The sequence below is a fragment of the Ctenopharyngodon idella genome, chromosome 13 (genome assembly GCF_019924925.1).
Source record: "Ctenopharyngodon idella isolate HZGC_01 chromosome 13, HZGC01, whole genome shotgun sequence".
In the NCBI taxonomy this organism is placed as follows: domain Eukaryota; kingdom Metazoa; phylum Chordata; class Actinopteri; order Cypriniformes; family Xenocyprididae; genus Ctenopharyngodon; species Ctenopharyngodon idella.
This window is the reverse complement of record NC_067232.1, coordinates 10,844,117-10,868,395: the sequence shown is the minus strand read 5'-3', so window position 1 is coordinate 10,868,395 and position 24,279 is coordinate 10,844,117. Positions and strand designations below refer to the sequence as shown.

General features: G+C 36.5%; 1 protein-coding gene across 7 annotated transcripts in view; it reads left to right on the top strand.

Moving 5' to 3' along the window:
- Positions 1-24,279, top strand: part of kcnq5a (potassium voltage-gated channel, KQT-like subfamily, member 5a) — a 124,084-nt gene that overhangs the window by 87,974 nt on the left and 11,831 nt on the right. For 3 of the 7 annotated variants that reach the window (XM_051917331.1, XM_051917336.1, XM_051917334.1), the window contains 9 exons: positions 2,867-2,957; positions 6,345-6,471; positions 7,938-8,113; positions 8,861-8,986; positions 10,124-10,234; positions 11,960-12,055; positions 15,821-15,915; positions 19,717-19,743; positions 23,330-23,550. In XM_051917331.1, the coding sequence (XP_051773291.1) occupies positions 2,867-2,957; positions 6,345-6,471; positions 7,938-8,113; positions 8,861-8,986; positions 10,124-10,234; positions 11,960-12,055; positions 15,821-15,915; positions 19,717-19,743; positions 23,330-23,550 (1,070 nt within the window). Of the gene's footprint in view, positions 1-2,866; positions 2,958-6,344; positions 6,472-7,937; positions 8,114-8,860; positions 8,987-10,123; positions 10,235-11,959; positions 12,056-15,538; positions 15,628-15,820; positions 15,916-19,716; positions 19,744-23,329; positions 23,551-24,279 lie in introns of all 7 variants that reach the window. The other 4 variants (XM_051917338.1, XM_051917332.1, XM_051917337.1 and 1 more) reach the window with 2 other exon arrangements.

Here is a 24,279-nt window from a genome sequence, read left to right as displayed (position 1 = left end):
ATTGTAATACTATGGAGTGTTATGAGATTCACAGAAGCCCTCACACTAACTAAAAGAGTCTGGCCCGTGTGGGTGTGCATGTGTTAGCCAAGCACTAAAAGGGTGAGGAGTAGGTCAGACAGACTGTGTCTCAGAGACAAAAAGAGAAAAAAGACAGAAGAACAGGTTAGTGCTGTCAGCAGGACTTTGATAACAGCTGTTAACACAGTTACAGACAAATGCCACAACTAGTTTGTTATTGATCACAGACATAGATACACAGATCGCGAATAAACACCTCTCAAACTCTCTTTTATTTCATCTCTGATTTTCAGAGAGTATAATGCTTAGTTTAGGCCTTTCAGTGGTTATGCTGCTGCATTAAAAATGATAGAGTAATCATTCAAAAATTTAAGGAAATACCCTGCTGAAAAATACAGCATTGCTAATCACCAGCATAAGGTATTTTTTGCATGATGGGACCAGCATGGGACGCTGGTTTGCTGGGGAATGCTGGGATTTTGCATGTATGTGTCCGTTTTAACAAATAAACCCTATTTGCACAGGATTAGCATTACCTGGTGACCTCTAGTCATTTGTAATAATTGCGGAGGTTGTCTGTGATCTAAATCCTGTGCGAATCGGTCAGTTCTGTAATTTGTAAAGTAAAAATTCCCCTGCAAATGACCAGGTTTCGCTGAACTCCGAGGTCCTGTGATAATATTATTCCTTTGCGAATCGGCATCTCTGTGATTTGGCCAGGATTTGGCAGGGGTTGTATATCATTTTTTCAAGGTTTTTGTTTCCTTTGCACCTATTTATCCATCTTTTGGGAAGAATGGAGGCTGTGTTGGGAGTGTTTTGATGGTATTTTGGGTGCTGGGTCATATCGTTATACACCATACAACTATACAATTTGCAGAAAGAGAAAGCTGAAAACCATCAGAAGAGTGAAAACAAAAAGAATGATTAGATGGAGATGGATGACATATATAGCAGAGTGCGGTAAGGAACATTCTTCTCTTTAAGTTTATGTTACACAAAGCCTTGACATCATATCTGGGAGATAGTAAATTCGAGTAAAGTCATAGGCTTCACTTATCCCATGTGAATGCACCACACGAAATTCAGATGTGGGGAGGGGAGGTAATTTCGAAAGGTCCCCAGATAATACTAATCACGTGCGCATAGGGCTATAGACGTAAAAGAGAATGGAATTTGTTGTTGTTAGTGTGCACAGAAAACAGCACACAAGTTCCAAATTGAGTTCTCTTTTGCGTCGTCTTGCATTTAAATGGTTTAAAATTGCTTAAATGTTTAAACTGACAGGACCTAAAACGCGTGTAAATGATAAACTTTTGTTCTATAAACAATTAATCTGAGAATCACGTGTGTTTCGAACATGGTGACTGGTCTGTACAGATCAACTATGATCTCTGTATTTGACATGGCTAAAGGTATGATGAATTATTTTTTCATGTTTAGAGGGCTAGGTAATTGGTTGTAGTTGTATTTTTATTGTTTGTCACCTGTTGCAGTTCAGGCTGTTCTAACTTACCATAAAATTATGCCTCTGTTAAACGTGTTGCAGTGAGTGTGTTTTGTTTTATGTTGTATTATTCAGTACTCTGCCATCTGTATTTGTTCAGTAGCTTTTAGTTTCATAGTTGTAGTAGCGACAGGTTTGTTTATGGTCTGACAAATATGTGAATGGGCCACATATGTTTTTCTAGCTGGGGATACTTTGTGTTACATCATCGCCCCCTTTCATTACTTCATAAGCCCCCTCAGAACACCAGCTCTGTCTGTAGCCCCTCCGATGTTGCAATATATAAAATGTTATTTATCGAAAGACTATGAGTTCACAGAGCAAATGTAGCAAAACGCACTACGTTGAAACTCTTAAACCTACTATTGTGCAATGCAGCACCACATTGCTTATGAGCAAAGTGAGAATTAAGTTAATATTGGTATACAGTATATGTGTTGCTTAGAAGCTGCTTTCACTGGCAAAACAAGCCTAATGTTCAGAGAGAGGGTTGAAAATGTTCATGTAATCAATTCCCCCCCACAAAAAAATTGTAAGTGTACCTCAGGTGGGAAAGAAATAATAATTTACAAACTTATAGAATATGGTCCCTTTCAAATAAGAGGGAGGTGGAGGCGAAAGGTGAAATACAGCAACAAAAACAAGCTCCCAGACACAATGTACTGTATTTACAGGACACATAAGAACAGCATTTGCTGGAAGACACAGTGATGTCTGCTAGTTCACTCAGACAGCACATAACCGCACACGGCTGCACGTCTCGCACAGCTGCATCTGCTTCTGAAGATGAAGAGTCCATCTCTGTTCTAAACCACCTCAGGCCAATGTTCTTAATAGCCTGTTTATATAGGGTGAGAGCAAAAGAGAGAGAGGAAACAGGGAAGATACAGTATACTGCACCAGAGAGGAAGCAGGAGAAATCATGTACTGTATGTTCCTGTAAATAGCCCTCAGACAATAGCAGAGCCAGAGGGTGTGCAGTGTGACATAGTTATGCAAGACACACATCCATCATTAGCAAATTTTAATGATGCTGAAAGTGATGATCTGTTTGTGCACCATGTCATTCAGGTACTTCCGCAGCTGTTATGTATGTCTACTGGTCACTCTCTAAAAGATCTGTAGAAAAGCACCACCGGATTTGACTGCTATCTAATGCCACTCTGAAAACTCTCAGATTCAGTAGATGTTCTTTAATGGGGTCCATCCTGAGGATTTGTTAAGGTGCTTTCACTCCAGAACAATGAAACCTTTAGTTTCAGCTCGCAGTTGCTCAGGTGAAGTCACACAGAACAGGATACAGTTACTAATGTGTTTTCCTTTTTTGTTCACTGGCAGGTTCACTTTGGTGTTTGGCTGTCTGGTTCTCTCTGTGTTCTCCACCATCCCTGCTCATATGGACCTCTCCAATCACTGTCTCCTTATACTGGTGAGACGCACACAAGCCTACTGTACTGTATGCACAACCAAAATACACACCTGAAACACTCAACATGAATTGCTGTTTACCCATTTATTTCTGTAATGATGTATTTCAAAGTAAAACATGATATTAAATTAGAAAAATGTAGTGTGGTACTTGAGTTGATTGTATGGGGGGGAAAGTTTGCTTAAACAGTCACTACATAGCTATTTGGCTATTTGTTAAGATTATCCTACATGGCCTAAGTGATGTCAGTGGGGACTACCGTTCAAAAGTGTGGGAAAAAAAATTCTTTTTTGGAAGAAATGAATACTTTGATTCAGCAGGGACATATTAAATTGATCTAAAATGACAGTAAAGAGATTTTAATTTTAAATAAAAGCTGATCTTTGGAACTTTCTGTTCATTAAAGATTTTTGGAAAATGTATTCTGGTTTCCTAAAAATGTTAAGCAGCAAAATGTTTTCAACATTAATAATAAGAAATGTTTCTTGAGCACCAAATCATAATGTCTGATCAATGTTCATGGCTTTGCCATCACAGGAAAATTACTTTAAAATATATTAAAATAGAAAGCGGTTGTTTTAAATTGTAATAATTTTTCACTATATTTATTTTTGATCAAATAAATGCAGCCTTGGTGAGCGTAAGAGACATAAATATCTTACCAACCTCAAACTTTTGAACTGTTGTGTGTATGTGTATGTGTGTGTGTGTGTGTGTATATGTATACACACACACACACACACACACACACACACACACACACACACACAGTATATAGATAATCATTCTAATTCTATTAGAATAGGTGAGTCCAACTATAATGATAACAGCACAGAGAAAAGATATAGTGTTGGGATCACTGCTCTCAAAACAAGGTATCAAATGTCATTGTTGCTCTCTAATCTGGTGTTTCAAGATCCCTTCAAAAACTTTGCTCAGTACCTCACGTTAAAAGACGATCACTCGGATTAGTTTCATTCTTTCACTGAGATGTTTTGCTGGCTGATGGGATCCTCTCAGGTGACAACAGAAAGCAGCATGGTGCTTTTAGTGATTGAGCACCTCCGTCCCATCGGACTCTTGGTGGAGTTGGCCAAGGTGTTCCTGTTTCAGTTAAAGAGTCTGTATTGAGAGACATTCAGGGACTTTGAGCTGACCTGAAAGCAGGAGAGGATGGCGTCTACCCCACTGGTGGGAAAGCAGGACCTGCACAGCCTCCGTATCAGATAGTGCTCAGGATAAGCAAACAGTGTTGTGTCAAGCCGTGGGAAGCTCAGCTCGGCTGTCACAGTGGATCAGGACAGGACAGCTTAAAGCCTATCCCAGGCCTCTTACCCCTCAGAGATGGGGCAAATGTGAAATCCGACCTGTAAAGGGTTCATTTATCCATCAAAAGCTGCAAAGAGTACTTGATATTTAGACATAAACATTATGAATATTCGAGATGCAAAGTATATCCAGCACTGATTCTTGAGAAACACTAAAACAAAAGACAGTTTGCTTTGTTAGTTTATAAAATAGCAACATCCATCAGATCCATCAGAGAAGATTCTTTACACCTAGTTGTATTTGGATTTTATTTGATTTTCTCTTTATGATCTTAAAATTATAAGACTATATTATGAACCACTAACCCTAAAACTAAATTCAAGATTTAGTTTCTAAAACTAAATTGTAGCTCAAAATATATGTAAATATATATATATATATATCATTAACAATGCTGGCTGGGTAGTAACTGATTATATGCATTCTGGATTATGCAATCAGATTCCAAAAATTAAATACTTGTAATCAGATTATATTATTTTTTTAAAATACTCATAATCAGAATACAGTTAGATTTTTATACTAACATCCAAATAAGTGAGTGTTGTAAAATGCAGTCTACTGTTGCAAACTGCGGGGCGTGCTTGATATTAAACAGTGTTATTAAAGATACGCTGTTCCCCTGGAGGCACATTTGCAAAGTTTACTGTGGCTTTCAGATACGTGCCTAAACGGTCAAATAGCCTACACACTAAAATGTCGAAATCCTGTTTTGACGAGTATTCTCATAAACACAGTCGGTTATATCTTAAGTGAATGTAAACAGTTGAGAAAGAAAACGCATGTGTGTAACAGTATATTGGATCCGTGCAACCCTTAAAGTGACAGCAACCTAACAAACCTGCTGCAGTGTCATTAATGTTCATCAAGCAACAAAAAACAAAGATAAAATCACTCTCTGCACTTGTCTAACTTTTGTAGTTGTAATAAGGATTCATCTATATTTCATGTATGAAGACTATGCAGTTATTTTACATTTGACTACTTTATTCAATTTCTGTTGTAGGCTATTACTTATGAATAGCACTGTTACTACGTCTTCCTGAAAAACCTAAAGCACTGTACATTTAATTTGTATATTTGTTCTGTTGTATTTATTTGTCGGTTTTGTTTGTAATTAGTTTCTTTATTCTTATTGTATTGCTGACTGTTTATTTGTCTTCTGTAACTGTTTTGAGGACTTGTTACTTAGATACATAAGTTAACCTAGTATTAGTTTTTGCTGAAATATCGATAATTGTGAAATTTCAGTGATATCTAAAATTACTGAAATCATGAAATAAGATTTGATCTTATCACCCTTCAATAATCGTGTTAAATAATCATTCAACATTGACCAAAATAATCGTGATTATGATTTTTGCAATAATTGAGCAGCCCTACTTGTACGTTTTGACTTTTCACCTGATTGTAACCGCATTTAGCATCAGTGAGCAGTTTAAAGTGCATGATGTTTCCCTATGAGAGGAGCAGTGTTATAAACTCTATGCAGACAGATGTTTTAATCAGGTGAAACCCTCTGTGAACTCAACTGGGGTTTATCTAACAGTGCAATTAGCAGGCACTAGGAATGTGGCAATGATGGATTAGCTGAGAGGTTAATTATGTTACAGTAGCTAGACATGACCGCAGCCTCCTTTGGTGAACCAGGGTATATGTGTGTGTGGTCCTGGTAAACCCTACTTTATGAGGACAAAATGTCCCCACAAAGATGGCAATATCTGAAATCCTTGTCCTTTTTTTGGTCCCTATGAGGAAAACATTTTCTGTGATGGCTAGGTTTAGGGGTAGGGTTAGGGGATAGAATATACAGTTTGTACAGTATAAAAATCATTATGTCTATGAAAAGTCCCCATAAGGAAACCCTTACCCAACATGTGTGTGTGTGCATTATTTACAGTATATATGAAATATATCCATGTCTAATTTCACAGAATAAAATAAACAATAAGCATATTTTGTACTGATTTTTTGTGAGATAGCTTTAATTAATTGCCATATTGTATTAATTGTATTCATTAAATGGTGTATCTAATGAAAGGTGTTTTTGATTTGCAGGAGTTTGTGATGATTGTTGTATTCGGTCTGGAGTACATCATTCGCATCTGGTCTGCCGGATGCTGCTGTCGTTACAGGGGATGGCAAGGACGACTCCGCTTTGCTAGAAAACCATTCTGTGTCATTGGTAAGATTAAAAAACGTCTTCTGTGAGAGTGCTCTCCACCCGTGTACGTGTGTTTGTAGAGGGTGATGGATCTGCTGTGTTGGTGTGGATGTTGACAGATGCTCGATAGGCTAATGATAACACCTCTGCCCCGAATCGATGACTGACTCAAACATACATAATGACTGAAAGATTTCTTTTTTAATTCCTTCTTGAGGAAAAAAGAGCAATAACTACCAATGAAGGATTACAGGCAATAAGTAACCAGTGCTATTTATATTTATAACACACGCGGGGTATGTGATGTTGTGTTGTATGAGGGTAATTTAGGCTCCAGTGTGAATATATCAGAGTTGTGTGTCACATACTGAACCTCATTTCCATTTATTAAGAGACAGAGTCCCATCAGAACCCCATCAGCTCTGTGACTAACTCTGAATTATGAAACAGAAAGAAAAAGGAAACAATTTCCCATCTCTGCCTAACACATTTATTCAGCATGTCCCATTAGAAATTGTGTAAAGTTCTTTGCATATTATGTACACTGACAGACCCTTAATGAAGCACACTGACTTTTTGTGATAATCAACCTCTATTATTTGTTCTCTTTGCACACTAATATAAACATATTCATCTTCAACTTCATGTAACACTTTTTCATGGCAACACAGTAACTTTTACATAAGTTTAATCCTTGCTGAACAACAGTAATAATTTATTTAAAAACATATCTTACTGACATATCTTATCTTACTAGAAATGTTTTACATTGAACAAATTTGAGATCAGTAATCAAGGTGGGGGGGACAAGAAAAAGTAAAGAAAAATGTGCCTTTTATGATTTTTGTAGTTTCTCTATTATAATTTTTAGATTTCTACATTTTAGTATGGCTTTTGTTCACAAGGACCTTAAACAGCTGCTTTCATTCCAATCTTTTCGTGCTCCTCAATGTTCCACATTCACCATGTAGCAACCTTCAAGTATTGCGAGATTCAAATTTCAAATAACAGACTTTCAGGAGGCCACTTTCAGAATGTGTGACACAAGAACAATCTTATTTCAAACCTCAAGTGTAACATTCAGCAGGAAAATATGACGGAGGTGATTTGAGTAAAGAACAATATTATCGCTGGTTAAGACATGCTGAGAGCTGGAGAGGTTTTTCAGTGTGCAGCGGAGCATTAGATATGCTGTTCTGTATGGCTGTGGCTTGCCTGCTCTCTCTTGGCCCCTCTCTATGTCTCAGGGAGAAAGACATAACAGACAAGTGAAACAGCCTAATTTTTTTTTAAATATCTGATGTCTCTGAGAGAGCTACTGAAAAATACAGCAAGCTTAGTTTATAGGTAAAAGGCTTTCGGTACTCTTGAAATAGATGGGTGGTCCTATTCCTAATCCAATTATCAGTATATTTATATTGTTCTATAGGTGTGAACCTGTACAAATTATCACTGAATCTTTGCTCTCTCTTGTTTTTGTGTTTCAGACATTATTGTGCTCATTGCATCCATCGCAGTGGTTTCAGCTGGAAGCCAGGGCAATATTTTTGCCACGTCTGCACTTCGCAGTCTGCGTTTTTTGCAGATCCTGCGCATGGTGCGTATGGACAGGCGAGGCGGTACCTGGAAACTGCTTGGATCTGTAGTCTACGCTCACAGCAAGGTATACTGAATACTATTTAATGGCAAAAATGAGTAAATGAGCTCAGGTCATGACATTGCGTGTGAGTTTTCATGTCGAGGCAGACATGTGACCCCACAATCAACCTTTCTTTCCAGCACCGCTTGGACTGAAACTCCATCCACGAGCTGCAGCCAAACCACACGCTTCCTCAGTCCTCAGTTACCCGCCATTTAGTGGAGAGATTAGGGGTCCCCGCAATGAATCATTATGGTCGATATAATAGCAGAGTTACTTATTTCTATCTCCTCTCAGGCTTAAGCGTTTACATTTTCCTGACATCTCTGATCAAACCAAAAAAAGCCGCCAAAAACAGCTTAAACTAACCTGATTTGCTTGTCTTTGCTAATTTAACCTGGATTAAACTGGTCCCCCAGCCTGATTTTTAGCTGATTTATCTGGATAACAAGCTGATCCCCCAACCTAACCAGCTGACAATCTCTTTAAAACTAGAAATATAAAAAAAAGTTGAAAGTTTTAAATTCCTGTATAAAACATGTTTTTCCAGCTGGGCCATGCTGGTTTTATCTGGTTTAAACTGATCTCCCAGCCTGGTGCTCAGCTCAGCAGATCCCCAACTTGAACAGATCGCAACCTCTTTAAAACCAGAAATATATTTAAAAACAAATTGAGTTGAAAGTTTATAATTACTTGTCTGCAGAAAATATTCATATTTTTGTAGCTATGACTTTATTTGTTGGATGTTTTATATTGTGATGTTTGTTTCAGGAGCTTGTGACTGCCTGGTACATTGGCTTCTTGGTGCTGATCTTTTCTTCATTCTTGGTCTACTTGGTGGAGAAAGAATTTAACAAACAGTTCGCCACCTATGCCGATGCTCTTTGGTGGGGTACGGTAAGTCTACCTTAAATGCCTTAATGTCACCCTTTAACTCTTCCTCAACCATATTTGTGAAGATTTTCCTTGAAATAGACACAAAACCCTCTTTTAATATCTATATAAAATCCATCCTCACAGTCTGGTTTTAGGATGCTCATTTATACGCATCGCCAGTGTCTGACTGTATTTCATGCATTAATCAATAAATGAGTTACAACCATAGGCCATGACAGTGTTTAGTTGTTGTGGAACACACAGCAGGACTGGTCATGGTTCCTCACCAGCTGACTTAACAAATCAATGCATGTAATTTCCTGCTCCTACCAAGCACAAGTGGAGCCGTTTCAAGGAGATGTGAGGTCAGTTGAGGGTATGGTCTTCTGCTGTAGAGTTTAGATACAGAGACAAACCAGAGGTGGGCCAATATCAAGCTGCCACACGGTATTTACACTGGGTTGAGCCCAAGCCAGCGTCTGGAGCTGACAGGCAGGCTTCCGAGGAAGAAAACAGGAGAACGGGAGTCTGGCTTTGTGTGTGAGCTCCCTCACTCCTACTCTTTGCCTCAATGTGCTGTGAAAGGCAGCAGTGCTCTTTGCATTTGACAAATCACTCACTTTTACTGGATGTGTTGAATTTGCTTTGGCCGGGCCTTTGTTTAAGTATCCCCTGCCTGCAAAAATCCAAAGCGCTCACTTATGAGTGTGGAAAGGAGTGCGAGATGTTAGACTGATCTTTTTTATGTCAAGCCACCAAAGTATTTCTCTTGCTGAAAGATGGATCTAATACCGTGCGTCTGTGTGGCCGTAACTTTAGAATACAACTTGGTTTAGCTTTGGTGTTCATGGGTGTTTATTATGGCATAACAGACAGATTTTAGTGCATGTTTGGTGGCCTTTGAGTTTCCAGTGCAACCTAATCAGGATTCAATCTATGTTTGGTTATTATATAGATGGAATCGGAGGGTGAGAGGTTACTATTCCTCCTCCATACATGAGTAAAGGTGATATGTGGAGTGTTAAAGTACACTGCGGTCCTGCAACCAGATGTATATTTCAATGCTGTCTGTCTGTGGGAAGTCAACACTTTATGTTTAGCAATATGACCCTAGTCTTTTAAACGTATAAAAAGGGTTAACCCACATTCTTTCTTCAGATCACGCTCACCACCATTGGATATGGGGATAAGACTCCACAGACTTGGACTGGACGGCTTCTGTCTGCAGGGTTTGCTTTGCTGGGCATATCTTTCTTCGCTTTGCCTGCTGTGAGTAACCCCAAACTGATACTGTATGTAGCGTCTACTGTAGAACTCACATTCTGACATTACAGTAGACTGGCAAAAACAGTGCTTTATATAACAATGGGTGTATAAATTGGAATTTAAAAGTATAGTCTATATTAAAAAATGGAAATTCTGCCATCATTTACTCATGTTCTTCCAAACCCAAATGATTTGTTTTCTTTTATGAACACTAAACACTGCTCTCTTCCATATAAAAATCCAAAAAGGAAAACAAATACTATAAAAACATCATGAATATGTGACTTTCATGTCATGACTTATGCACTATATTCAAAGACTTATTTGCAGAGTTTATTATAAATGATTTATCCATGCACATCATTATATTTTTTTTAAATTCATGTGCTCATAATAAGATTCATAATCTTTAATAAAAAAACATTAAAGCTAAGGCTAGCAATAGCAAGCTAGTTTTTAAAGCATAAGATCTCAACTTCCAAAGCCACGCCTCCTCCAAAATACATGAATGCGCACAGCCAGAGCAGAGCAAAGCATCGTGAAAGACGGTGTTAAATTACCTCACGTCTCAAAGCACATAACATTACAATAAAAATGAAGAGCTTTGACCTGACTGCCACAGATTCATTTGGTCTACAACTCTGCATAGCCTCATGGAACACGCTGATGACGTGTGATGTCTGCGCGAGCAGGGTGCGTGGAGGTATGCAAATACATAGGTTGACAGGCAGGCAAGACATCCTATCAGTGCATTCAGACCAAATGCAACGATTGGACGGACATTTTTTGGTCCTGAGACTTCCACAGAAGAGAGATGTACATTTTTTAAATATTTAGACCAGTTTTATTATTGATTGCTCTCAGGATGTGAAGAGAGTTTCAACCAGTATAACAAAAAGTTTTATGAATAACAGTGCCTACCCTAGCTTTAACATCCCCAGTAACATCTCTTCTCTGATGATATGTGCACTGGCACAAGGGTTGGACAAGAATCCTTCCCCTACCTGTCACTTTCATGAGATTGCAGCAATTAGCAAACAACAACAACGATCCGTTCAATTCTTGACGGAGATAATCAAGTCCCGCTCTACATTTCTTCTCATTCGAAAAGCCGTTTCAATACAATAGGGGATAAAACAATAGGAAAGAAAACCATATTCATGCCTTTTGTTCACAAAAAATCTTGGCTCACAACCTGGTCACTATTCTCTTTCAGATTTTAAATAAAGAAAATCAGTATATATATCACAGAAAAAAATAAAGTCATGTGGATTTCAAAATACATGAGAGTGAATAAAGAAATAAGATAAACATAAGATAAACAAGAAAAATAAAATAAATGAACAAACAAGCAAATGAATTGTTCTGAGGTTAAGCATTAGGCTAAGCGTTATTTTATGAAACTTTTCTTACCCTGACTCTTTAAGTGATCTCACTTACGAGTGATGGGGGATTTGTGGTCTTTTAGGACAAAACTTGAAATCACTAATAGCATTTTTGTGAGCCCAGGCAGATTGTTTGTACTGTGATGATTTTTATGATGTGTTTGAGAACACACAGTATGTGTGGCTGTAAAGCCCCTCAGCGGGCTGTCTGACTCACTCTCATCAATTGTTCTGTAATTCTCTGTTCACAAATGTGTGCTGCACACATGCAGTCTCTCTTAGTCCAAATCAGCGGATTGAACCTTAGTAATAGGGGACGTTTGTGTTCTTTCTGTGGGTGTAGGGTATTCTTGGCTCTGGCTTTGCTCTGAAGGTCCAAGAGCAGCACAGACAGAAGCACTTTGAAAAGAGGAGAAACCCAGCAGCTAGCCTCATACAGGTAAGCTCACCTCATTTGAAACTCTTGATCATTCAGACATTCTGAATGTAAGTAACTCTTCACATGCTGCTTCATTAGCATTTAAAACAGAATAAGTATAAACCTTTCAGTGCTACCCTGTCCATGGCTAATGCTCAGCTCTGTTCAGGTTTCATAAATGTTGGTTGAAACCAAAAAGAACTTGGCCGCATTTCTTATGTATGATTTGCCCTATCCTGATTGATGCTCAAAGATCAGATTCACTACACGTACACATACACTGGACACAGTTACAATGTTAATATCAATATAATTTCTTGCCTGCAAATTTTATAAAAAAACGACAATGGCACTCTGGCATTTAAATTGCTTAATGTGACAGTTTAAATTGAATAATTCACAAAAAACACAGTTAATTACAGAATTAAAATCCTTTTCTTTATCAGTTTGTCTTCTCTTCCAGTTAAAACATCTAAACATCATCATCATAATGATAATAATAATATTTAAAAATATATTTACTATCTGCATACCTTATGCTTTTGATATGCTTTTCAAAAATAATAAAAATATATACTTTTTTATCTGTATATTTGTCTTCTTTTCCAATTAAAACATCTAAACAATTATTATTATTGTTAATAATAATATATAGTTACAAATATTTTTCTATCTGCATATCTTATGCAATTTTGCCTTTCAAATAATTTTGTTTGTTTTATGTTAGCGTATATGTTTAGATATTATTCAAGCGATGTTTAGATATTTTACCAGACAACAAGACAAAAATACTGATTAATAAGGATTGTTTTTATAGTGAACCATGTTAATTTTCTTCAAGCCAAAGAAGAGAACACGAACAGTTCCACGGGCATTGATTACATGGGGACTATTATCTTCCATCAGAGCCAAAGGAAACACTTGCCAATATTTATGATGTGTTTCCACGGAAGGAATTCTGAGCAAGGGCCTCCCTGAGGACAATAGCTCTTCCTAATGGACGGTGCATCCTTCTCCTCTAGCAGGAGAAACAGATTTACTCCAGGAAAATGTGCACAAACGTGCACACACACATATCTACAAAACATTAAGGTCCTGTAATATTATAGAAATGAGTTACTTCCTTTTGGCTTCTGTTGAAAACCCACAAGCAATTTCCCAACTATTTTAACCACCATGACCCCTTTTCTTTCTCCAGGTTGTTTTCTGATATTGCAGACAGAGAAGATCTCATATATTCACTGGTCCTTATGTTTATTTTGTCTCTCTTCCTGCTCTGTCTTTAACCCTGATTTTAATTTTCTTTTCTTTTTCCAAAGGCCTTTCAGTGGGCATCCAACCATCCAGCTTCAATTACTGTTGTCAGTAATTGTATATTTTAACCATGGTGTGTTTTTTAAGGTGTAATGTTGCAGGGACTGCATTGGTGCATCATTTCTCATCATTTGTGCTCTCTCACCTCTCTTAAATCACTTCAGGTCTTTATATAACCCAGGAATATATATCTTAATTATGATCTGTGGAGTATGACTGTCAGCTATGTCTGGGTTCGGATTCTTTCCTGCATGTTACGATTGCTGTTTTCTCTTTACTGACATTTTTGCACAGAATGATGGAAAATATGGCCTCCCTCCTCACTGCTGTCACGCAATTTGAGAGCACCTTCTTATTTCACTCTTGTGATGTTTTTCCTTTTCACAACACGCCTCTGTTTCTTGTTGTTTTTTAAAGCAGTTATTCATCTCAACACATAAAACGCTATCCATTATCACATTATTATAAGTCAACATGAAATGAAAACTTTCGTAATTCATATTCCTGGTTTTATTCAGTTCACACTATTCCATTTTTTTCTTTTGCCTTTGTAATTTTTAATCATAATGACTTCTTCCCTAGCAACCACTTTCCATTATACTGGCGTCACTTAGGTCATGCAGTATATTGGATATTAATGTAGTCAAATAACAATGTTTTAGTAAATTTGCATTCAAATCTTGCTTCATTCTAATAATCATTCTAATTTCCAATGAATAAATTGCACCTTATTTTCTTCTGTTCACTTATATACATCACAAATTCAGAAGTTAAATGCAAGCAGGGTTTCATGTCAATTTGAAATTTTATCCAAATATTTATAATAATAATTGATAATAATAACTGAAATAATGGCGAGTTCATTTTAGCGCCAAATGACCACACATAAGCGTATTAACACAGATAGGGCCACAAACAAAGGTTTGCCCTTGTTTGGCTAAAAATGTGTTAAAGGGTTAGTTCACCCAAAAATTAAAATAATGTCATTATTTACTCACTCTCATGTCATTCCACACCTGTAAGATCTTCGTTCATCTTCGGAACACAAATTAAGATATTTTTGATGAAATCCGATGGCTCAGTGAGGCCTCTATTGCCAGCAAGTTAATTAACACTTTCAGATGCCCAGAAAGCTACTAAAAACATATTTAAAACAGTTCATGTGACTACAGTGGTTCTACCTTAATATTATAAAGCGACGAGAATGCGTTTTGTGCTCCAAAAAAACAAAATAACAACTTTTCAACAATATCTAGTGATGGCCGATTTCAAAACACTGAAAGATTCAAAGCAGTGTTTTGAAATCAGCCATCACTAGATATTGTTGAATTGTTAGTAGCTTTCTGGGCATCTGAAAGTGTTAATTAACTTGCTGGCAATAGAGGCCTCACTGAGCCATCGGATTTCATCAAAAATATCTTAATTTGTGTTCAGAAGATGAACCAGGTCTTACGGGTGTAGAACGACATGAGGGTGAGTAATTAATGACATTATTTTCATTTTTGGGTGAACTAACCCTTTAATTGTATGATCAGCATTTAAAAAAAAAAAATTAAAATGATTGTGCTTTATAAACACCTATTTGCATATAAACTCTTTTCACTGGATAAGTGTACGCCTCTTTTCATTCACCACATCACTTTTAAGTCCTCTGGCTGTTTTGATGTTGTGTGTGCCACCCAGACAGCAAGACATTTATTCAACACTGATCCACTCTCATATTTGGACATGGAACATGTGAAATTTACATTTGCATTTTTTTTTTATAATGTCCAAAAAGTCCAAAAGCCCAAGACCTCACCGAAAATATGGAATTTCAAAGTATACTGTAATTTAATCCTGGAAAGAAGTTTTAGCATTTCAGAAAATTGAAACAATGCAACATTTTGATATAAAAATCAATAAGAAATATTTATCAAATTAGTGAGATCATTGTGAGATTCATGCAGCTCAAGTGCTTCTGTCATTAAAGCAAAAGAGAGACTTTTACTAGTAATCTCAGATTTTTGGACCCCAAAAATACATTTTGCAGCAGTTTTAACAAAATGAAAACAGCTGTATGAAGAAATGTCTTGAGCCCAATCAGTGATTCACTGGCTGTTCCCTCACCATGCTATTGTCTTTCTCCACCCATGTCCCCTTGTGTGTGTGTGTGTGTGTGTGTGTGTGTGTGTCTGTCTCCTGCACCAGGCTGCGTGGCGTCTCTACTCCACAGACCTCTCCAGAACATACCTGAGTGCCACATGGCTGTTCTATAAAAGTGTTCTCCCTCCTCAAAGGCATGTATCTATGCAGTGAACTGATGGAAGAGCGCTTACATGAACCGGTTGTTACTAATATTTTTTTTTCTTTTGTTGTTCTCCTTTTTTTCCAATTCCTGCTTTTTTCCTGGCCTTGTGTATTTCTCTTTTTATTTTCTACTCTCCTCATTTCCCTCCCTATTTTTTCTGGTTTTGTATATTCTGCACGTAGTGTGTGTGGCGTAGCTATGCGGCTGATGAGAACTCGGTTTCCATTGCTACCTGGAAGCCTCATTTGAAGGCGTTGCATACCTGCAGCCCTACAAAGTAGGTACAACTCTGGCAGCTGGTGTCGTATTTGGTGTCAGTGCTTCTGTAGCTCTCATTTTCCCACTTCCCTCAGCAAATAAACTGTTTTCACTCAATCTGTCTGTCTCTCTAAGCATAATCATCTCCTTTGTACCCTACCGTAGTCTTGTTAGATATTTATGATTTTTTTAAAGACTCATTAGGTCACTGAGTAAAGGCACATGGCTAGGTGTCAAAGTTAAGCATGATTACTTCAAAACTATACTGTGAAAAGTCTACATATCTTGCCTAAAACAATGATGATATAAAAAATATATTTAAAAAATAAAGTAAACTTTTATTTCTCAGCTTTTGAAATGTGTAGTATTCAGGAAGTCACCTGTTGTAGAAAAAAACAAAACAATTCACATTTCAATTCAATTCACATTTATTTGTATAGCGCTTTTCACGATACATATTGTTTCAAAGCAGCTTTACAGAGAATGCATGTCAACATTACAATTTAGAGAATGCAGTTAGCTAACAATGTAATAATTTAGGCAATTTAATTTACAATCACTGTTAGCAGTTTAATTGAAGGTAGAAGCAATGAGCTCCTGGAAATAATGAATTACATATTAACAATAATTAGGATATATAGAAACAAGACCCACAAATCCATGGCCAGAGTTTAGCAATTTGTTCTCTCAGTTTATAAATCATAGTCACAGATTCTTAAATTGTTCCCTCGGTTTAACAAATCGTGCCCAAAGATTAATAAACCACACCTATGAGTTTCCAATCCGTGCCTTAGGTTTGTAAATTGTACCTTCGGTTTTTCAATCCGTAGCCACAAATTCATAATCTGTGCCCATGCTTTTCGCAATCCATTCCCACAGTTTTGCAAACTGTACTTAGGGATTTATGGCCCGTCCCTCATTTTAGAAATCTGTGCCGACTGATTCGACTATGGCTCACCTATTGGTCACTTGGCTCACCTATTGGTTGCTTTTGCAGTAGATTTACATGGTAATGTAGTAAAATAATAATCATAGGCATCAAATTATGTTTCTGCTGGTGGGTGCCCATATTCCATACAATTATTTATACTTAGTGTTAATTTTTCTATTTTTTTTCTGTGCAATGGTGCACTTTATGAAATCATTACACAACAGTTATTCATGTCTCGCGAAGAGAAACACATGGACAGCAAATGCATTACCAACCAAACAAAAACACTTCCATGTTTTCGCGAGTCATTCTTTCGCCGATATACCTGATGATTTTGCAGTTAATTAGTCTAATTAATTGCACGATGTGGAGATTAATTAATCTAATTAATCGCAAATTAATCACACATCAAATCTGGCTGAGAAATTACCCCCAAAAGATAATTTAAAGTCATTATTGTGTTAAATGAGAAAAGCATCAAATAGACATTACAAAAAGTAGCTTTATATTTTATTTGATTCAACATAGATTTTATAACACATAAACTTTCAGGCCTCAATGGCCATGAGGGTGAGTAAATGATGACAGAATTTTCATTTTTGGGTGAACTATACCTTTAATGTTTTTTTTGTTTGTTTGTTTGTTTTTTTTATGGAAAATGAAATAATTTTTTAATGAAATGATACTCTAAATAAGGAACTAAAACTGACAGTAGTTGGTGGTAAATGTCTAAATGATTAAGTCATTGATTCATTCATTAACTTGATTCGTTCAAACAGCTGATTCATTCAGGGATGAAGTAAATGGCTCTCTTTATGAATAGTCCATTGAATCATTGATTCATTCAGAAAAGAAACACTGCTGTGTGTTGCTTGGAGACGCACCACAGTTCTAGCTTTATAGGTAATTTTTTTATTTTGGCTAAATTGAGCAAAAGCAGACAATATTGTGTCTGAAATATAACACAATATATTAACTTAATATTTAATGAACTGTTTATTATTTCATTATGTTATGATTATTTCACTTGTTACTCGTGTGATATTGTTTAACTATATCATGATATACAGTAAATGTGTGACAAAAACTCATACAGGGGCATTTTTGTCCTGATATCTTGAATTTTAGGGGCATTCTATAGGCTACACCATGCACTGAGTTGTTAAACTGCCTCATTGTCACTCCGTAGTATTGCTATGGAAGCAGTTTCTGTCACTGAATAAAAAAAATAAATAAAAAGGTAATTGTGTTTTTGATCTCACAGTTCTTGTTTTATTTGTTGAGTTTATATCTTATGATTCTGACTTTTTTTTTTCTCATATTGTAACACAATTCTGACTTTATTTCTCACAATTACGAGTTTACATCTCACAATTTGGAGTTATCTTGCAATTCAGACTTTTTTCCTCAGAACTGCGAGTTTACATCTCATAATTCAGGCTTTTTCTCAGATTTCTGAGTTCATATGTTACAATTCTGACTTTTTTAATATCTCTTGGAGTTTATATCTCTTTCATGGGGTGCCTTAAAATTGTGAGATTTAAACTAATAACATCAGAAACTTGCAGTTTTGAAGTCTGAATAGCGAAATAGTAACTTAGAATAGTGAAATATTTTATTCCGTGGTTTTCATATATTCTGAAATTAACAAACGGTACATATTTAAAGAGTCTATTTCACTGATAAAAGCTAAATTATTCTGAATGTTCAAATTTTTAGTTATTAAAAATAATGAACAGTACATTACTTGAAATTTTTAAACTTTAAATACAGAATCACATGATTTTAGTTTGTCAGTCTTTAACAACAGATGTAAGTATAACATATTGCTTTAGGTCAAAGACTGCGTTGGTGACTGATGAGACATCTATTCATGGGAGAGAATAATAGTAAACTTCAGTAAATAGTACTAGTAATAGTAAACAAACAGTAAAATTACGTTTTACCCTGAAATGCATTTTATTGGCTGTAAAGTTTGCAGGAGTGTCATTTGATTGGCTATTTAGCTTAGTAAGATGCACAAAAAGATAAAATATTTACAAAATATGTACTTTGTACTGTAGAAGGCAAAATGAAATTTAAGACTAAAAAGTATGAAATTTGCCCTTTGAAATGTAATTCAGTATGAGTACAAGTATTAATAGTCAATCAATAGTAAAAATTACCCAAAATAATTCTTAATTAAGTACAGTTAAATACACTGAAATACCTCACAGCAATATGTACAGCAAGATTTAAGTTTTCACAGTGAACACTAACCTTCCATATAACTGAAGCTTCAAAGTTTCCGTTTGGATGAGAGCCACAGACTCACACCTGCTTCCTATGGTAGATCCTGTGGCTAACTGAAATTTCGTTGCCCAGAATAGATAAATCACATCAAACAGAAGCCAGGACAGTTTGTGGACAGACACCTGAAGACAGACACACAACAATGCTCTTACAAATGGGTGTACTGTTATGTTAAGGCCAATTTCTTGAGTAATTACACACAAAACAGCCCTTGATAACACAGCTGTCCCTTTGCTATAGCGCTCGTCTTAGTCAGCTTGACAGTGCATTGCTCATAGCTTGCATGCCTGCTTGTTTGCTGCCTGTTTATACTGTCTTAAAAAAGACTCTCCATTTCTTTCTACTCTTAATGTGTGTGTGTGTGTGTGTGTGTGTGTTGAGGTATACTTATGTTTAATTTCCTTTTTTAACATTTAAACTGTATTTTGTGTGACACAGTGTGAAATATATTGGTGTGTCATTCCCAAAATGAATCACTCAGTATATTTCAGAGGCATCTGTGTCTCTTCTGTAGTCTCCTTATTAGTTCCTGTCGTTCATGTGAAGTGTTAATATCCTGCCTCTTTTCTCTCTATGTTTTTTAACTAACACCTGAAGGAAAGACCAGGGGGAATCCATCAGCAGGTTTGTTGTTCTCGTATCTATATCATCCTAGTGTCCGGAATGTTTTACTTTCTTAAGTATCGATTGTGTTTTAGCTTCCATGGCTTTAATAGGAATAGGGAGAAGAATTAAGTCCATTCAGTCATGGCATGTTACATGTCTTGCGTTATCATTAATTCCCTCTGATTTTCCTTTATTTGAAGTAGTAGCTATAGTATATATTGTACTGTATGTACAGTCATCCACTCATTATCACAAAATAAACCAAGACAGGATGATCAGGACCGCACTGTATAGCTAATTATATTGTCTCGCTTATTACAAGGCTACGTAAAATATATAAATACATGGACATGACGTATTGATTTGAATTGATTTTATTATCTTACATGTACATTATAGCTTAAAGGGGTCAGTTATATTTCTTTTTAAAGAATTAATGCTTCCATTCAGCAAGTGTGCATTAAATTTGATCAAAAGAGACAATAAAGACATTTACATTGTTACAAAAAAAAACTATTTTATATAAATACTGTTCTTTCAAACTTTCTGTTCATCAAAGAATCCTCAAAAAAGAAAAATGTTATAGTTTCCACAAAAATCCACTATTAAGCAGAACAACAGTTTTCAACTTGACTGTCGTCAAGGATACGCAGAGCGAATGCGGGCAGCCACACCATCATTTTCAAAAGTCTCCGTTTTAGTCTGTTTATACTGAAACGCAACCCTGGCGTTTTCAAACTAAAATGGGGTCTGCGGTGTTTTCAAAAGTTTCAGTTTTAAAACGAAAACACACTAGTGTAAACAGGGCTTTCAGAATTCTGAAAGATCATGTGACACTGAAGAGTGGAGTAATGATGCCGAAAATTCAGCTTGCCATCACAGGAATAAATTACATTTTAAAATAGAAAAAAAAGTTATTTTAAATTGTAATAATATTTCACAATATTACTCTTTTAACTGTATTTTTGATCATATAAATGCAGCCTTTGTTCCAAAAATCTAACCGACCCCAGTCTTTTGAACAGCAGTAAAATTTAATCCAGAAATTATTATTAAATATTTTATTAATATAACATACATAATTATTTTAGTGATTTGGTTTAGTTTCATTACTGCATTAGCAGCAATTGTCTAGTCAGAATCAGGTATTCCAGAGAGCCAAAGTCATAAAGTAGTAGTGTAGATGTGGAGCAGCTTCTCTTTGCTAACTTTCTAATAGAATAGACACAGTGGTGTTCATCTGTACTAAAATGTGTGTGCATGCGTGCATACGTGTGTGTGTGTGTGCGCGCGCGCGCAACAGTGCGCACATGCAGAGCTCTTTCTATAACATTGTAATATTGTATATAATAGAGTACTTTAGCCTATTTTTTGCTGTCTAAGTGCATGGACTGAAACGTGATGCACTTTTTTCCATTTAGATATTGTTTATATTGACTGTTAAATATTACTACAGTCAAGAAAAAGCAAAGATCATAGCATGAATGTATTAAGTTATGTTTTTAGATTTTTATCTTTTTATCCCCCAGTAAGAAGCAGTAAAAAATAGTTCCAGACTATTGACATTTAGGACTCTGCATGTTTGTACACAGTACTGGACTATGTTTAGATGCATTAAAGACTGTCGCATCTGCAAGGCCATAGTGAAGTCAAATGTTTGTAGTCAGGCTGATGATGTTTTTTTTTTTGTTTTTTTTTTAATTTTCATATATCCCATCAGGGATGGGGCTTATTGCTCAGTCCTCACACTTTCAATTAGTGCTGGAATTGGATGTTTGCATGGTTCATATTAGATATGTGAAGAGCTGATCACCAGCGCTCAGAATTAAATGAAGTCGTTTACAGTTGGAAAAGCCCACAGTGTGTGGCAAATGTGTCATTAAATATGATGGAAAATTAACCTTCAAATTGCAAAGGCATTACAGCAAGCAGCTAAGCTGTGAATACTTTTTTCATAGCTTGTGGAACTTTGTACATGGACAAACATAAAGTCTTTAAGGAAACATTAGGTATAATCCACAATCCACATAATCCATTTCTACTGGTTAGAGTGAAAAGAATTAAATATTTACAGAAAGAAAATGTATAATTAACCAACAAATCCAAGAACGTTTGTCAAAGTTAGTTGGATGTTAGACAGGTTTTGTACACTGTTTATGTGAATATACTTCTAGTGTGGATGTGTTTGTGAGTGTGTGTGGTTTGGTGCAATTCTAAAGACATTCAAAACTAATTTAACTTTTTATTACCATGTTTGGTTGCAAAAACACACCAATTTATTTTGCATTTTGCTCCATTTTTACCCCCAAGTAGTGGCTCTGTTTCTGTGTTGTACCATCCATATAATTCTTCCACTTAAGGAAGATTTTTCTGCTCACAGTCTAACTAACTCATCTACCATCTGTCTCCCTCATTTCCTTAGTAAGGGTCATAGTAATAGACAGAGGCTCTTCAGGAGGTATACCACACGGATATATAGGTACCCAGCATCCCCCACTGCTCCAGCAATATGACCTATGTGAATGCTAACTAACCTTATGCATGGATGATGACGGCCACCTCAGATAACCCTGCCCCTTACAGACCCTACAGAGGGTTTAATATGAGGGTCCTGTGCCTGTTGCCTGAAGGATTTAACTGCCAATGACTGATTTATCCAACACCCCCTATCTGACATGCAGCAATTACTCTACAATATCAATTTTTACAGATTACAGATCTGATTTAGTATAGGTAACATCCATGTAGCAAAATAATGAAGTAGTGAAAAGATGTTTTAACTTCAAACCACCAGCATCCATATTATAATACCTGCAGGAATAATGATTCAATTAAACAGTTTTAAAGGTTCAGTTCAGCTATGAAGGATATCTCTGACTGTACTGTATATGTCTCAGTTTGCATCCCACCTATTAAACACATTAGTCATAAACTTGCATATTGCATGTGCATGAACTTTGGCTCTATATTCTTGTAAATCACCTTATGTCTCCACTCTCCTCTTACACTACATCTCTTTCACACACAAACTACTAAGCATGAGCTAAAAAGCACAGCGTACTATGTATATATCAAGCATGATTTAAGAACCCCAGCTTATGGAGTTGCTGCCTTTGAAGAAATATTTGTATATAGTTGCTTTGCACATAAACCGTTTATTCTATATATGACATGCCTCTCCGGGCCTCTACATCAGACCTAGAAAGGCGGCTTATGGTCAGGCTGCTCCACATTGAAGGTAGCAATAGAAGTAGGAAGGACAGAGAGTCATGCTTCAAAATGTTGCTTGCTGATTGGTGGAATCCTTGGAATGGGATTTGTGTTGCATGATGGTCTTTTGATGCAATTTTTGAGAAAAATATAAGACAGTTTATGGGGCTTCTGCAAAGAACATCCAAGTAAGATGTATTGTTTTACTAGAGGAATCTGGTAGAGACTGAAGAAAGGAAGCTTACAGTTCCAAAATAAGCCATCACAACTGTTTTTATGAAACCAAACATTAGATAAATACCTCTTCCTCTCCATTCCATGTTTAATTATTTTTCTGTTTATTTGTCCCTTCCCACTTCCCGGCCTCTTCCATCCCTCCTCTCTCCTACTGCAGCCAAAAGTTAAGTTTTCGGGAACGTGTGCGAATGGCCAGTCCTCGTGGTCAGAGTGTAAAGAGCAGACAGATGTCAGTGAACGACCGACGCTCTCCTGGCACAGAGGCGGGGGTTGAGGGCAGCAGCCCTGCCAAGGTTCAGAAGAGCTGGAGCTTCAATGACCGAACACGCTTCCGCCCATCGCTCAGACTCAAGAGCCAGTCTCGCGCAACGGCTGAAGGTGATTGGTCAAATCACTGTTTTTCCTCTTTCCTCTTGTAATTACAGAAGCAAATTTGTATACATTCTCATTAGCTGATAATCAGACCTGGGTTTTTATTAACTTAACAAAAAATAAATAATTCATGTTGTTTACAAAAGTTTTTTTTTTTATGCTGTTATCTGCTAGTTTTGACACATTATTTGACCCTTTTATAAACAAGAATGAGTCTTTCTCTATATACTTTTTTGTAATTGGTGTTTTTCTGGATTTATCCCTGAAGGCAGGATTTACACACACTATTGGGCTGCAGTGGGAGAACATGGTCTCTCCTGGGGCCCTCTGTTTGCACTAGTTATCCTTGGCTCATGCTCCCATCACCAGAATGCCCGTCAGGGAAAAAGAGAGCAAAGCAGAGATAGAGACATTGTTTATAGGAGGATATTCAGTATTGACAGAATACTGTACGTTAGTCACAAAGGACCAAGAACCCATGGTCCCATGGGAAAATAAAACATAGGGAGACTGTTTAGTATAGTATTTTAAAACCAACATTTAACATTTAATTTTCAGCAAAGCTGAGTATGCAAACAACATGATATAAAATGCAGAAATGTATGCAAACAATGTGAAATGTACACAGAAATGTAGTGTTTTAAAACCTAGCTGGAAAAGCTGCCATTGCATTACTACTACAGAATAGAATACTGCTTCTTGTCACTCTCCAACATTGCATCTACGTGTTTTGTT